The sequence below is a fragment of the Staurois parvus genome, unplaced genomic scaffold (genome assembly GCF_062004578.1).
Source record: "Staurois parvus isolate SC_StPar_1 unplaced genomic scaffold, SC_StPar_1.0 ptg000155l, whole genome shotgun sequence".
Taxonomy (NCBI): domain Eukaryota; kingdom Metazoa; phylum Chordata; class Amphibia; order Anura; family Ranidae; genus Staurois; species Staurois parvus.
In genome coordinates, this window is record NW_028317951.1 from 10,158,931 (window position 1) to 10,175,048 (window position 16,118).

A 16,118-nucleotide genomic window follows, 5' to 3' on the forward strand; every position below is an offset into this window, starting at 1 on the left:
TGTATATTTTGAGTGTTAACAATAATCATTCCAGTTGGCAAGTCTATAAAGTGTGGGCTGTCCATGTGATGGGTGGTTATGGCAAGCCCTTGTTCCACCCCTGAGAACTGTTACATTTAATAGTTTGGCCCCAGAGAAGAATGGCATTAAATGTTTGTTGTGTTTCACTTACTACATAGTTTGGTCTTCATAGGTTTCCTTTAACATGGAAGTTATATTTTTAAAGGAATATTGTTTTCACACATCTTTAGTAAATAGAACACAGTATTTTATTTTTATGCATCTGAAAAAAGTATACATACGACAAAATCTGATGATTTTACATTGGTTGTTTTAATAAAGACAATGATCTTAACATTACTTTGGCCATATTTAAAATATGTACTGTGAGTGTGATCTTTCTATAAAATATAAGAGTATGTGAGGTAATGTAAAGTACAGTATGTGTCTGTACATCTGTGAGTATATGCCAAACCATTAGAAACCAAATCCAGCAGTATGCTTCCAGCAAGCTGTTCTATGTGAACACTACTTTTAGTTTGGGGAGAAGCTATGTAGAAAGTGCCTGCGGTAGTTTTCAGTGAATGATTAAACAAGAAATTAGCTGTGTGCATCAAAATATATTTACCCACAAGCAATAAAAAGGTATACACAATAGTGTTCTTCTAACTAAATATACAAGTTCACCTATAAACGAAACCTATTCATTAACACAATAATGCAAAGGCTTATTTACAAACTTTTCACCAGTAATAAAAAGACTAAAAAATACTCAAATAAACAGCAGTTTGTTAATATCCTCACATTTGAAAATGTTTTACTATGGTGTTTCAGTTTTACAGTCATATATCCATTTTAGTTTTTAAAGCAAACCTCTCAGGAAAAAAAAAACATGCACAAAAAGGTCTACCTGCAATAGAAGATGCATGCCACTCTTACTGCCTGCATTGTTGAACACTGACGTATTCAAGAAAAATCTTTCTCTGAAGTATGTTGAGAAACAGACACTTCCATGAGTGTCAATCTGCTATATCCCCTGCTGTGCCTTAATGTTTCCTACCACTGAATTCACATTACTAAAGGAAACAATAGTAATGTTAATATTTCTGGAAGAAACCAATAAACATAGCAGGGGACCAAAAATATCAACACTCCTGCAAGCGTCCATTTTTTTACAGACTTCAAAGGAGGATTTTCTTTAGTAGACCTAAAGCTGGCTATACATGGGTCAGTTTTCTTTTCATTTAACCAGTGAGTTGAAGGAAAAAAAAACTTACCCGATTCCACCATCCACAAATTGGGTGTGGGGAATGGGGGAATCCTGCCCACTGTCCTTCTGTGACACTAATCAAACAAGAATATACTGACAGGGCAGTTGAACAGAAGTCAAACAGTATTTTGATCTTCAAATTCTGATCCATATATAGCACGCTTTAGTGAGCACTTTTTTTTCTGATAGGATCACTTTAAAAGGAATCATAATCATTTACATTTTTTTAAATCATCAGATTCAATTAAATAACACGTGTGATAGTGTTTCAAAGAACATTATATACTGTAGTGTGCAGATATGTACATAGAGGCATCCATATTTTCTCATTCATATGCACTTTGTGATTTCTTTCTTAATAGTGCTGAAAAATAATTGTTTTTTTTTTGTTCCTCTCTCTCTTGCTGCACACCTGTCAGTCAAGTACAACTGATTAAAACTCAAGAATCTCTCTGTGTGGCTGAGAATCATAGAGGAATCATGGATTGCAGTAAAAATAGGATACTCTATAAAATACTGTATGTATATGTAAAGCCATAATAAAAACAGTGCAGTAAGTATGTAAGAATGTGAGTCGTATTGAAATAATTCTAAAAGTGAACTTTAGACAGATATAAAACCACAAATTACAGTGTATGTCCACCCAAAACTTTTATTTTTTAAGAACTAATGTTAGATTTTACTGCTAACCATGGGTCCATCAGAGATTTCCTCCCACTTCTCACATACTAGTGACAATAGCTTCAGTAGAGAGCAAGAAAGGGAACATTTTCAATAGCAACACAAACAGAAATAAAAATGCTTTTGGCTGAAATTTAATTTTATGGGGCTGCATATTACATTCAACTAGCATTAGTATGCTGTACCTCAAACTGTTGTGATATCAGTCTGTCATGCTCTGTGCAGCAGCACTCAACCAGGCAGAGGGGGTACAGCAGCAGAAGCCAATCAGACTCTGTTGCCTGCACAGATATTGACAGGGAACAGACTGATGGGAGGAGAGAGTTGAGTTAGCAGAGTTGAAGAGTTATTACTTTGTTGCTTCCTTCATTGTCCAATCCATAGGCTGTGGGTAGGGTGGTGACACCACTGAATACTTAATTCGATGAGAGAAAAAGTCTTGTCATCCATACAGCTCTGTTGTCTGCAGAAATTTAAGTTAAAGTGGACTAAAGAAATTACAAATCCTTTAGCAAAGAAGACAGTCTCCTATGTATATTTCAACAATATATTTAGCTGCTTACCCGAAGTTCAGCTTTAAGGAATACACTAGATAGAAACCAAAATAGTTTATTTGCATAATATTGACTATATTCCCCATTTAAAAAGACCCTGCCATCAACTTAAACACATTGCAGATAGCAACACAGGAAAATCAGATATTTAAATGCTTACCTGCTGTGTTTTTTCTTTCTATAACTTTCAATGTGCATTTGAACCTATTAGAAAATCTGGCTAGTCAGTTTTCTAGCACAAACCCTTTTCTCCTTGCACATCATAGCCCTCTCCTCTTCTGGAAGTATGTAACTACTGTCTGTGCTGGCCAGAGTCATCAGCCTATCCCCCACCTCCCTGAATAACCTTGTATTTATATTTTATGTAGGGGGAGGAGTTTATATTCTAGATTGTTTCTTGAATGACAGTTCTGAGTCTGCTGGTTCTGCTGACATCATATTCAGGATGGCAGGGCAGCAACAGGCCAAGGCCATTTGGATGTCTGCAATCTTATAATATTTTTGCTGAATTTAATGTTCTGGTTACAGGGTCTCTTTAAATACCAACCAGTATGTTTGTATCTACTAATCACAATATGGTAATTTGTTAAAGGGTAAAGCTAGTAATTAGAGACCAGTGCAGCTTTCCTTCTTACTGCTGTAATCATGAAATTGATTTTTCCAGTCCATCATGTAGTTGTTCCAGCGATGGAATTCAGTCTTCCACTGTCGTTCTGCTTCATCAATATTTCCTGAAAAAAAAATTACAACAAATGTATTAATCTAAATTTGAATATATGGGGGGATTTACTAAAACTGGGGCACTCAGAATCTGGTGCATTTGCGTATGGTAGCTAATCAGCTTCCAGCTTCAACTTGTTTTTTTAAACTTTGACAATAAAACCTGGGAGTTGATTGGTTTCTGTGCAGAGCTGCACTAGATTTTGCACCATGCAGTTTTAGTAAATGACCCCCTATGTGTTTACATTAATTGAAAAAAAATGAGTATTAGTGACTTTGTATTCTTAAAATACAGCGATCCTGGATAGTCAAGAATATGAAAAATGTTTTTCCTGAAAGAACATGTTTTACCTTGTATGTTTTTAAATGATATTTTCTTATATTGTTTATTTTCTTCCATAAAACCTTGGTATTGGGACTGTCTATCGTATTTATGTTTAGATAGTACTACTTTCCTAGTCAATTAAACTTCACAATCTGCTAATGTAATTTTAACAGAATGATAATGCTTTTTAAGTGCCATTTTATCTTTTGCTCACACCTAACGTGGTTAACACATCTAAATGTTTAATAGCTGTTATTAAGCATTTAGCAAATTGTAAGTGAACAAAACATTTGGTAAGGAATTATTATTGTAATTATTAATACACCCCAGTATTTTTCATGTAAAGTTGTTTTACTCTTTTTTTTTTTAAAGTCTTCATCTAATTTTGGATGTGTGCCTTTGATGTGGTTGTGTGAAAAAAATAGTACACCCCATGGAAATTGTTTTCATCATATTTAACCAGGCAAATGTTAGATCCCTATTCATACAGTGCCTACAGATAAAGATAATATACTTCAGTAAAAACACAGAGAAATGTGCTTTTCATTATATCATTCAACATAAAATACCAATAGATTTAATTGTGTACTGTTTTTACCACTTTTTCAGGTAAAGTTCAGTTGCAACATGTTTGTAGGTTTTCTTGCATGAGCAGCCTTATTCAAATGCCCCTGCAGAATGTCAATGTAATTTAACCATTATCTTCCATTTCACCATTCCTTTTGTGGATTTGTTAGTATTCTTTGGATTATTATTTTGTTAAAACATCAATTTCCTATTTAACTTAAACTCTCAGATGGCTCACATTGTCATCCAGCACATATACACTGCTCAAAAAAATTAAAGGAACACTTTGAAAACACATCAGATCTCAATGGAGAAAATTATCAAGCTGGGTATCTATACTGATATTGACTGGGTAATGTGTTAGGAATGTAAGGATGCCCCATCATTTGATGGCAATGAAAATTATCAACCTACGGAAGACTGAATTAAAAACCACCCCAGAAATTAAAGTGAAAAAAATGATGCAGCAGGCTAGTCCATTTTGCTGAAATTTAATTGTAGCAACTCAACATGGTACTCAGTAGTTTGTATGGCCCCATGTGCTCGTATGCATGCCTGACAACATCAGGGCATTCTTCTAATGAGACGACGGATGGTGTCCTGGGGTATTTCCTCACATATCTGGACTAGGGCATCACTGAGCTCCTGGACAATCTGATGTACAATCTGGTGACTTTGGATAAACCGAAACACGATATCACAGAGGTGTTCTATTGGATTTAGGTCAGGCGAGCATGGGGGCCATTCAATTGTATCAATTCTTTCATCTTCCAGGAACTGCCTGCATACTCTTGCCACATGAGGCCGGGCATTGTCATGCACCAGGAGGAACTCAGGACCCACTGTACCAATATAGGGTCTGACAATGGGTCCAAGGATTTCATACCAATACCTAATGGCAGTCAGGGTGCCATTGTCTAGCCTGTAGAGGTCTGTGCTTCCCTCCATGGATATGCCTCCCCAGACCATCACTGACCCACCACCAAAATGGTCATGTGAACAATGTTATAGGCAGTGTAACATGCTCCATGGCTTCTCCAGACCTTTTCATGTCTGTCACATGTGCTCAGGGTGAACCTGATTTCATCTGTGAAAAGCACAGGGTGCCAGTGGTGGACCTGCCAATTCTGGTGTTCAATGACAAATGCCAATCAAGCTTTATGGTGCTGTGCAGTTAGTACATGACCCACTAGAGGAATTCAGGCCCATAGTCCATCCTCATGGTGTCTGTTGCTGATTGTTTAGTCAGAGACATTCACACCAGTGGCCTGCTGGAGGTCATTTTTTAGGACTGTGTCAGTGCTCATCCTGTTCTCCCTTGCACAAAGGAGCAGATACTAGTCCTGCTGATGGGATAAGGACCTTCTATGGCCCTATCCAGCTCTCCTAGAGTAACTGCCTGTCTCCTGGAATCTCCTTCATGCTCTTGAGACTGTGCTGGGAGATGCAGCAAACCTTCTGGCAATGGCACGTATTGATGTGCCATCCTGGAGGAGTTGGACTGCCTGTGCAACCTCTGTAGGGTCCAGGTATCACCTCATGCTACCAGTAGTGACACGGACCCTAGTCAAATGCAAAAGTAGTGTAAAACAGTCAGACAAGGGAAAACAATGTCAGTGGCCTCCACCAGTAAAACCATTCATGTTTTGGTAGCCGTCTCATTGTTGCCCATCTAGTTCACCTGTTGTTAATTTCATTAACACCAAAGCATCTGAAACTGATTAACAACCCCCTCTGCTACTTTACTGACCAGATAAATATCCCAGGAGTGTAATTGACTTGATGCTATACTTTGATTAAAATGTGTTCCTTTAATGATTTTGATCAGTGTAGATACGATGTAGAATTCATAAAAAATTGTATGGCTGCAAGGGCGCTGAAGCAGTAAAGTATCCCCACACCATAACATTTCCACCACCATGATTAACAGTTGGTATGAGAGTTTTGCAATAAAATGCTTTTTTTGGTCTGTGTCAAACATGTCCACTGCTACCGTTCCAAACAACTTTATCTACAATGCAGCAGTCCAAAAAGCCTGGTTCTTGTTTATATGTTTACAGGCACACTGTAGTCTTGCTTTTCTTTTTGGACAGAAAAGGTTTTTGCCTTCCAGACCAAGATAAATGGATTCATTCTCTTGTAGATGCATGCACTCTGACATCAGCTGTTTCAAGAGTTAACTGCAGATCCCTCAATTAACTGTTGGGGTTCTTGAAGACTCCTTTTTAGTATCAAACAGGCAGCGCTTGGGCTGTATTTGCTAGGCTATCCAGTCCTGAACGAGTTAATGGTTGTTTTGAAAAGTACACCACACTTGTAGATTATTTTTCTCACAGTGGAATGATTAGTTTCAAATAATTTAGTAATTGTTCAAGTCCCCTGCCAAACCCATAGGCATCCACAACTTTATTTCTGATAGCTCTTTTTTTCTTGGAATGATAATACCACACATCTCACTAGCAAAGAGAATACAAGGCCCAGATAGTTCAGGTTTAAATAAGACATGTTCTACTTTCATACTACCTAACAGAGGTTATTTATTGATTTGAAGTGGTAGTAAATGTGAGGCTATACTTACTTTTTTCAATTTGAGAAAACTGCATTTCTGTTGATTTACAAAGGGCGTTCAAGTCAAAGTGGGACTTTTGAGTTTATATAATAAAAAAACAAATTTCAAGGAGTGGAAACTGCATTTATTTTTTTTACATACTCCCATGCTATATTTATACAATAATCCCAGCGTTTAACTAATATCTGGAAAGCTTCAGCATTGAAAGATTCACTTCGTCAATGATTGTGTTCACCGTTCACACAGAAAAATTTGTTTATTGTGCAATTTCATGACAGGTTATGTGTTAATTATGCAGGATAAGGTGTTCCACACACTGATTGTTCACAGAAGTGACTGCATTAAGCTGGGAACCACCACGGCCTGGAGTGTCTTTTCACCGTGCTTGAAGTCTTCTGTAGATTTCTGCAGGTTTTACGCCTTCGTTCATCACCACACACTGTTCCATGCACTCACTAACACTGTTGTCTGCCATCTTGATTAACGGTCTCTGGACTGGCCTGCAACATGTGCACCTCCTATCAGTAATAGGATACACTTGCCATTTACTACTATATATAGTACAGCCATACAAGCATCCCTTTTTATACCTGTAAAAAGTCCCACTTTGACTTGAACGCCTGTGATATGAGTGTGGCAAGCTTGTATAGAATGAATGTATAGATTATAATTGAACGCTTGGTTTCTCTGTTACGGGTATAACAGGTTATTACAGGTCTTGGTTTTGCACTGTTACAAAGTATAACAGGTTATTACAGTTCAGACTTGTTTATGCAGAGGTGGATAAAACTGGTTTTATCTGAAATTATGACTCATTGCCATGAGATAGGGCACACCGTGAGAACAGGCAACTGAGCATGAATACATGCTGTGTTCACGTGCCGGAACTTATCCACTGCGCATATACACGCGTGAAATAACAATTTTATCGTATAAGAAGGGGGGATTTGCGAAGAGAAAACCGGGACTCTATCTTGGTGAGACAGACGTGTCTCGCGGTGTTTTTCCCGGTTTCCTCCTCGCTGATTGCTGGAAGTCCCCCAATCGAGTGATGCTACAATATCCGGTGATGTATTGATGCTTACTCTTTATGATTTATTCTATATATGATTAGCTATAACCTGTAATAGGAAATATTAAATATCAATAAATATACTTTTTTATTTTACCTCAAAAGACTTTGGTCTTTGCCTATCTAGTATGATAGTGAGTGAGCTGTAGACTTAATTTTGAGCAGGTAAAACAATGCCCCTCGTATATTAGGAAAATAAATACCCCATGCCAATTCTCTTTGCTATTTATTAAAGAATATCATCTTTATATGTTGGTACAGTTTGAATGAAGTTCTAAGGTTTGTCTATAAAAATGTTTATCTTTTCATATGACTGTATGCTGGTATGATTATTATTATTAATAAATAAAATAATTTAATAGCATTCTTCTGGACAAAATTGGTCTATATTAGTACTAGATTAAGAATCCTAATAAAAAGCATATGTGCTTTATAACAACACTGAGAAAAGGCAGAAGATTTTCATATGGCTTAACCAGTTAAACACCACCCTATAGCAGTTTTACTGCTACAGGGTGGACTCCCTGCACAAAATCAGAGATATATATATACGTGATCAGCACTCCCGCCGGTCCAGCTATGCTGTGATTTGGTACAGCACCGATCACTCAGCAGATTCAGGCCAATGATGCTGGATCTGCTGATCGGCTGTACTGAATCAGATCTCAGCTTGTGTCTGTGTTTACAGTACACAGGCACAGGAAATTATGCATTTTTCCCTTCCTGGAGCACATTCTGTTCTAGAGAGAGAAGAAAGCCGTTCCACGTGAGTCCAAGCACTACACACATACAGTAAAAGCACTGATAGGTCACATTTAACCCCCTGATTGACACCCAGTTAACCCCTTCACCTCCCTGTTACGAGTGTCATTAGTACAGTGTACAGATTTTTTTACTGATCATTGTATTAGTGTCACAGGCGACTTCAGATAGCATTAGCATCAGTTAGCGTCCCTCCCAGATAGTGTCGGATTCCCTGCCACTACATCAGTCATCACTGTTAACCCTTTGATTACCATGAACTTGCTCACATACACAATAAACCTCCATTGCTAGTATAGTGTCCCCACTAATGCAGCGTTAGCAGGATCAGCCCTAGTCAGCACCTGCATTTAGTCCCTATGCCTAACCCCCCTTTCCCCCTCAGCAAGTGAAGTGTCAGTAGATCACTGTCACTTCATACATTGTACACAAAACTGCAGGGTTAGCAAGATCAGGCCTGATCTCTGCTAGCACTGGCAGGTAAATTTTTTTTTTTTAGCCGTTCAAGCAGTCCCTGACAGCCAGGTTCTCTTTTCCCCATGAGTCATACTAGGTAACTATAAATTTAGTGGCCTAAATGTCCAACAAAAGCTATACTAGCGAAAAGGCCTGCAGGGTTGCTGAGGTGTTACAATTGCATGATGATTCTGATATGCAGCAGAGTGCCAGTACTAGTGCCACTCTATCTTTTGGTGAAATGGCAAGCACCAGCAGCCTAGTACATCCTAGTCTTTTTCATACCAGCACTGCAGTATCACTTGGTGACGTGGCGAGTCTCATAAGTGCAGTAAAAGCTGGTGCGGTGGCTAGCACAAGTAGTGTCCCGCAGCCACTAAGAATTCAAACATAGGCCAGTAGAGCCCATAGTGCCCATAGTGTCCTTCCAGATGTGTTTGCAAATCCTGATTGGCAGCCCACAAATTTTGCAGCACCCGTACTTCCCCCATTCACTGCCCAACCCAGAATTCAGGTGGAAACAGCTAATTTAACTACCCCCCTTGATTTTTTTGGAGCTGTTTTTCATGGCTGATCGGTGTGGATTGATTGTGGATCAAAGCAATTTATATGCAGAACAATTTATCGCAGCCAGCCCAAATTCAAACCTTTCCAGACCATTTGCATGGAAACCTATTATGGTTTCCAAATTTAAAGTTTTTTGGGGCCTAACCCTCAACATCAGCATTACTAAAAAAAATAAATTGTGTTTTGTATTGGTCCACAGACCCAATTCATCATATGCCCATGTTCTCTGCTGCCCTGGCCAGGCAAACAGTAGATATGAGAATATAATGTCATTTATGCATTTCAATGACATTACACTCGGTCTTCCTCGGGGTGACCCTTAATATGATCGGCTCCACAAAATTCAGCCCCTCATAACTCACCTTTACCAGAAATTTGCAGATGTGTATACTCCCGGGCGAAACATCTTTGATGTCTGAAGAGTCCCTCATTAATTTTTCTGGCCGCCTTGAATTCAAACAATTTCTTCTCAGCATCAGGCTATACATGTTATTTTTGGATTTATGAGAGAAAAGATAGTCATGTGGAGCCCCCTGGATGCCCAGACTACATGGGGAGCAAGTTAGTTTGGGACTTGGAGTAGCCCTTTTTCTATATGGAGTACCATTTATATGTGGACAATTTTTATACAACCGTGCCACTATTTAGACATTTGTACAATCTTGGAATTGGCGCATATGGCACCGTATGACATAATCTCCGGGACTTCGCACAACGGCTTGTAAACACTTGTCTTAGAAAGGGGGAGAAAGCCTGCTTGAAAAATGATGAACTGCTCGCAGTGAAGTGGAAGAACAAAGGGATGTTTTCGTCCTGTCTTCCATTCACACAGACATGATCATCCAAATTTCCACGGCAGCTAGTGTTTTTGAGAAGCTCCTCTGTGTCCAGGACTATTTATTTATTTTAGGTACTTATATAGCGTTGTCAATTTGTGCAACTCTTTTTCATATATATTGTACATTCACATCAGTCCCTGACCCTCAAGGGGTGTACAATCTAAGGTCCCTAACTCACATTCATACATACACATACTAGGGCCAATTTTGATATGAATCAATTAACCTACCAGCATGTCTTTGGAGTGTGGGAGGAAACCAGAGTACCCAGAGGAAACCCACGCAGGCACAGGGAGAAAAAGCAAACTCCAGGCAGGTGTTGCCATGGTTGGGATTTGAACCAATGACCCTAGTACTTCCAGGCAGAAGTGCTAACCATTTAACCTTAACATGGGAGGGGTGAACTTCAGAAACTAGATGATGAAGCCAGACTTTCAGTTTCCCATAAAGCCAGGCTCTGGTACAAAAAATTGTCTGTATATTTATTTAAATTGGCTCTGTACAACGCTTTAACAAAGCAACAAAAAAGAAGTGGATCCTTCCTAAAATTCCAGGAAGAGATCATCACAGCCCTTTTGTATCCAGAAGGTACTGTGGCCCAAACCCTCAACCCAGAAGCAGTGAACCAGCTGCATGAGAGGCATTTTTCAGATGCCATTTCTGGTACCTTAACCCAAAAGTCACTCCAAAAAAGATGTTGTGTCTGTAGCAGACACAGAATTAGGCGTGACACCCACTCTTTTTGTCCTTCTTGTCCTGGCCAACCTGGTCTCTGCCTCAAGGTCTGTTTCCTTGCTATCATACAGTGGGGCAAAAAAGTATTTAGTCAGCCACCAATTGTGCAAGTTCTCCCATTTAAAAAGATGAGAGAGGCCTGTAATTGGCATCATAGGTAGACCTCAACTATGAGAGACAAAATGAGAAAAAAAATCCAGACAATCACATTGGCTGATTTGGAGAGAATTTATTTGCAAATTATGGTGGAAAACAAGTATTTGGTCACCTACAAACAAGCAAGATTTCTGGCTCTCACAGACCTGTACCTTCTTCTTTAAGAGGCTCCTCTGTCCTGCACTCATTACCTGTATCAATGGCACCTGTTTGAACTTGTTATCAGTATAAAAGACACCTATCCACAGCCTCAAACAGTCACACTCCAAACTCCACTACGGTGAAGACCAAAGAGCTGTCGAAGGACACCAGAAACAAAATTGTAGACCTGCACCAGGCTGGGAAGACTGAATCTGGAATAGGCAAGCAGCTTGGTGTGAACAAATCAACTGTGGGAGCAATAATTAGAAAATGGAAGACATACAAGACCACTGATAATCTCCCTCGATCTGGGGCTCCACGCAAGATCTCACCCCGTGGGGTCAAAATGATCACAAGAACGGTGAGCAAAAATCCCAGAACCACACGGGGGGACCTAGTAAATGACATGCAGAGAGCTGGGACTAACGTAACAAAGGCTACCATCAGTAACACACTACGCCACCAGGAACTCAGATCCTGCAGTGCCAGACGTGTCCCCCTGCTTAAGCCAGTACATGTCCGGGCCCGTCTGAAGTTTGCTAGAGAGCATTTGGATGATCCAGAAGAGGACTGGGAGAATGTCATATGGTCAGATGAAACCAAAATAGAACTGTTTGGTAGAAACACAACTCGTCGTGTTTGGAGGAGAGAGAATGCTGAGTTGCATCCAAAGAACACCATACCTACTGTGAAGCATGGGGGTGATTCTTCCAAATCAGCCAATGTGATTGTCTGGATTTTTTTTCTCATTTTGTCTCTCATAGTTGATTCTACCTATGATGCCAATTACAGGCCTCTCTCATCTTTTTAAGTGGAAGAACTTGCACAATTGGTGGCTGACTAAATACTTTTTTGCCCCACTGTACACTAGTGGGTATTAGTATAGGGTAAATCACAGCACAGTTTAGGGCACATACATACACAGGGTCTCAAATGATGTTAAATAAGTGTCAGGAAACTGGCTATCACATTTTGAGAGACCCTAATATCTGGATGCCAGTTTAAAAAAAAAAAAAGTAAAAAAAATGGCAAAATAAAAAGTAAATGTAAAATTAAAAAAACAAAAATAGTTATATTATTGAGTTACTGTTTTATTGTTAACCATTGCTGTTGTCTTTGCAGGAATGTCATTCAGCTGCTGCAGCACCGATCTGTTTATTTTGACAGCAACAGGGGCTTGCTCTCAGAATATGCTGCTTCAGCATATATATTTTTTTAATTTTTTGGCAGAGATCTCTTCATCCACATTGACCAATGTGAATTGAGGAATCTCTTAGGTTCTTTCTTTTTCAATCAGCTCATGGGCTGAACAAAAAAAAAAAGAACTTTTAATTTATGCCCATCATTAGAAGTGGGTGGATGCAGGGCGGTATACTCTAATGGTGGGCATACCACACACTTTTCCTAGCATAGATTTCTTCTCTTTTTTTTCATTCAGCCCACAGGCTGCATAAAAAAAAACATACGATGTATTGGTACGTCACTGGACTTTGAGTGGTTATACCAGGATAATGCCTGCAGCTGCTAGGCTGCCAAAAAGCTTCACACATGCGGTATCCCTATACTCACAAGAAGTAGCAGAATATACACTATATTGCCAAAAGTATTGGGATACCCCTCCAAATTATTGGATTCAGGTGTTCCTAACACCTCCATGGCCACAGGGGTATAAAATCAAGCACCTAGGCATGCAGACTGCTTCTACAAACATTTGTGAAAGAATGGGTCGTTCTCAGAAGCTCAGTGAATTCAAGAATGGTACCGTGATAGGTTGCCACCTGTGCAATAAGTCCATCCGTGAAATTTCCTTGCTACTAAATATTCCACAGTCAACTGTTCGTGGTATTATAACAAAATGGAAGCAACTGGGAACAACAGCTATGCAGTCACAAAGTGGTAGGCCAGGTAAAATGACAGAGCAGGGTCAGAGCACAGTGAAAACAAGTCGCCAACTGTCTGCAGAGTCAATTGCTAAAGACCTCCAGATCTGTGGCCTTCAGATTAGTGCAACAACAGTGTATAATAGGTTTCCATGGCTGAGCAGCTGCATCTAAGCCTTATTTCACCAAGTGCAATGCAAAGCATTGGATGCCACTGGACACAATAGCAGTGGAGACATGTTCTCAGGAGTGACAAATCACACTTTTCTGTCTGGCAATCCCATGGACATGTCTGGGTTTAGCGGTTGCCAGGAGAATGGTACTTGCCTGACTGCAGTGTGCTATGTGTAAAGTTCAGTGGAGGGGGGATTATAGTGTGGGGTTGTTGTTCAGGGGTTGGGCTTGGCCCATTCTTTCCAGTAAAGCCAACTCTTAAGGCGTCAGCATACCAAGACATTTTGAACAATTTCATGCTCCCAACTTTGCATGAACAGTTTGAGGATCCACATGGAAGAAAAATATATTTGAAATATATTTGAAATATATTCTTCCCAAATATATTGACATATATTTTAAATACTGCGTATTCAATAAATATATATATATAGCATGCTGAAATGCATTTTTTATTTATTTCAAAATATATGAAAAATAAAATATGAAGAATAAAAACGCATTTCAACATACAGTGTGTATGTATGTTTGTGTGTGTATGTGTGTGTGTATATATATATATATATATATATATATATATAATATAATATAATATATATATTTTTTTTTAAATATATTGGATACGGCCAAAATTGTCATATTTTAAATATATGTCAATATATTTGGGAAGAATATTTTTAAAATATATTTTTCTTCCATGTGGGATGGCCCCTTCTCTTTCCAATATAACTATGCACCAGTGAACAAAGCAAGATCCATAAAGACATGGATCAGTGAGTTTGGGGCGGAGGGACTTTACTGGCCTGCATAGAGTCCTGACCACAACACCTTTGGCATGAATTAGAGTGGAGACTGCAAGCCAGGCCTTCTTGTCTGACATCAGGGCCTAACCTCACAAATGTGCTTTTGGAAGAATGGCCAAACATTCCCATATACACATTCCTAAACCTTGTGGACAGCCTTCCCGGAAGAGTTGAAGCTGTTATGGCTGCAAAGGGTGGGCCAACTCAACATTGAACCCTACAGACTGAGACTGGGATTCCATTAAAATTCATGTGCATGTAAAGGCAAGAGTCCCAATACTTTTAGGAATTTAGGAATATAGTGTATGTACAGTGGGGCAAAAAAGTATTAAGTCAGCCACCAATTGTGCAAGTTCTCCCACTTAAAAAGATGAGAGAGGCCTGTAATTGGCATCATAGGTAGACCTCAACTATGAGAGACAAAATGAGAAAAAAAATCCAGACAATCACATTGGCTGATTTGGAGAGAATTTATTTGCAAATTATGGTGGAAAATAAGTATTTGGTCACCTACAAACAAGCAAGATTTGGCTCTCGCAGACCTGTACCTTCTTCTTTAAGAGGCTCCTCTGTCCTGCACTCATTACCTGTATCAATGGCATCTGTTTGAGGTTGTGGACAGGTGTCTTTTATACTGATAACAAGTTCAAACAGTCACACTCCAAACTCCACTATGGTGAAGACCAAAGAGCTGTCGAAGGACACCAGAAACAAAATTGTAGACCTGCACCAGGCTGGGAAGACTGAATCTGCAATAGGCAAGCAGCTTGGTGTGAACAAATCAACTGTGGGAGCAATAATTAAAAAATGGAAGACATACAAGACCACTGATAATCTCCCTCGATCTGGGGCTCCACGCAAGATCTCACCCTGTGGGGTCAAAATGATCACAAGAACGGTGAGAAAAAATCCCAGGACCACACGGGGGGACCTAGTGAATGACCTGCAGAGAGCTGGGACCAACGTAACAAAGGCTACCATCAGTAACACACTACGCCGCCAGGGACTCAGATCCTGCAGTGCCAGACGTGTCCCCCTGCTTAAGTCAGTACATGTCCGGGCCCGTCTGAAGTTTGCTAGAGAGCATTTGGATGATCCAGAAGAGGACTGGGAGAATGTCATATGGTCAGATGAAACCAAAATAGAACTGTTTGGTAGAAACACAACTCGTCGTGTTTGGAGGAGAGAGAATGCTGAGTTGCATCCAAAGAACACCATACCTACTGTGAAGCATGGGGGTGGCAACATCATGCTTTGGGGCTGTTTCTCCACAAAGGGACCAGGACGACTGATCCATGTACAGGAAAGAATGAATGGGGCTATGTATCGTGAGATTTTGAGTGGAAACCTCCTTCCATCAGCAAGGGCATTGAAGATGAAACGTGACTGGGTCTTCCAACATGACAATGATCCCAAACATACCGCCCGGGCAGTGAAGGAGTGGCTTCGTAAGAAGCATTTCAAGGTCCTGGAGTGGCCTAGCCAGTCTCCAGATCTCAACCCCACAGAAAACATTTGGAGGGAGTTGAAAGTCCGTGTTGCCCAGCGACACCCCCAAAACTTCACTGCTCTAGAGGAGATCTTCATGGAGGAATGGGCCAACATACCAGCAACAGTGTGTGCCAACCTTGTGAAGACTTACAGGAAACGTTTGACTTCTGTCATTGCCAACAAATGATATATAACAAAGTATTGAGATGAACGTTTGATATTGACTAAATACTTATTTTCCACCATAATTTGCAAATAAATTCTTTCCAAATCAGCCAATGTGATTGTCTGGATTTTTTTTCTTATTTTGTCTCTCATAGTTGAGGTCTACCTATGATGCCAATTACAGGCCTCTC

At 39.7% G+C, this 16,118-nt stretch overlaps 1 protein-coding gene across 1 annotated transcript in view; it reads right to left on the reverse strand.

The window, feature by feature from the left end:
• Positions 1-246: 246 nt before the first annotated feature.
• LOC149463276 (cholinesterase-like) overlaps positions 247-16,118 on the reverse strand; it is a 164,774-nt gene continuing 148,902 nt past the window's right edge. Inside the window, exon 4 of the mRNA XM_089675458.1 lies at positions 247-3,236. Coding sequence (XP_089531584.1) covers positions 3,112-3,236 — 125 coding nt within the window. The 3' untranslated portion in view covers positions 247-3,111. The remainder of the gene's footprint in view (positions 3,237-16,118) is intronic.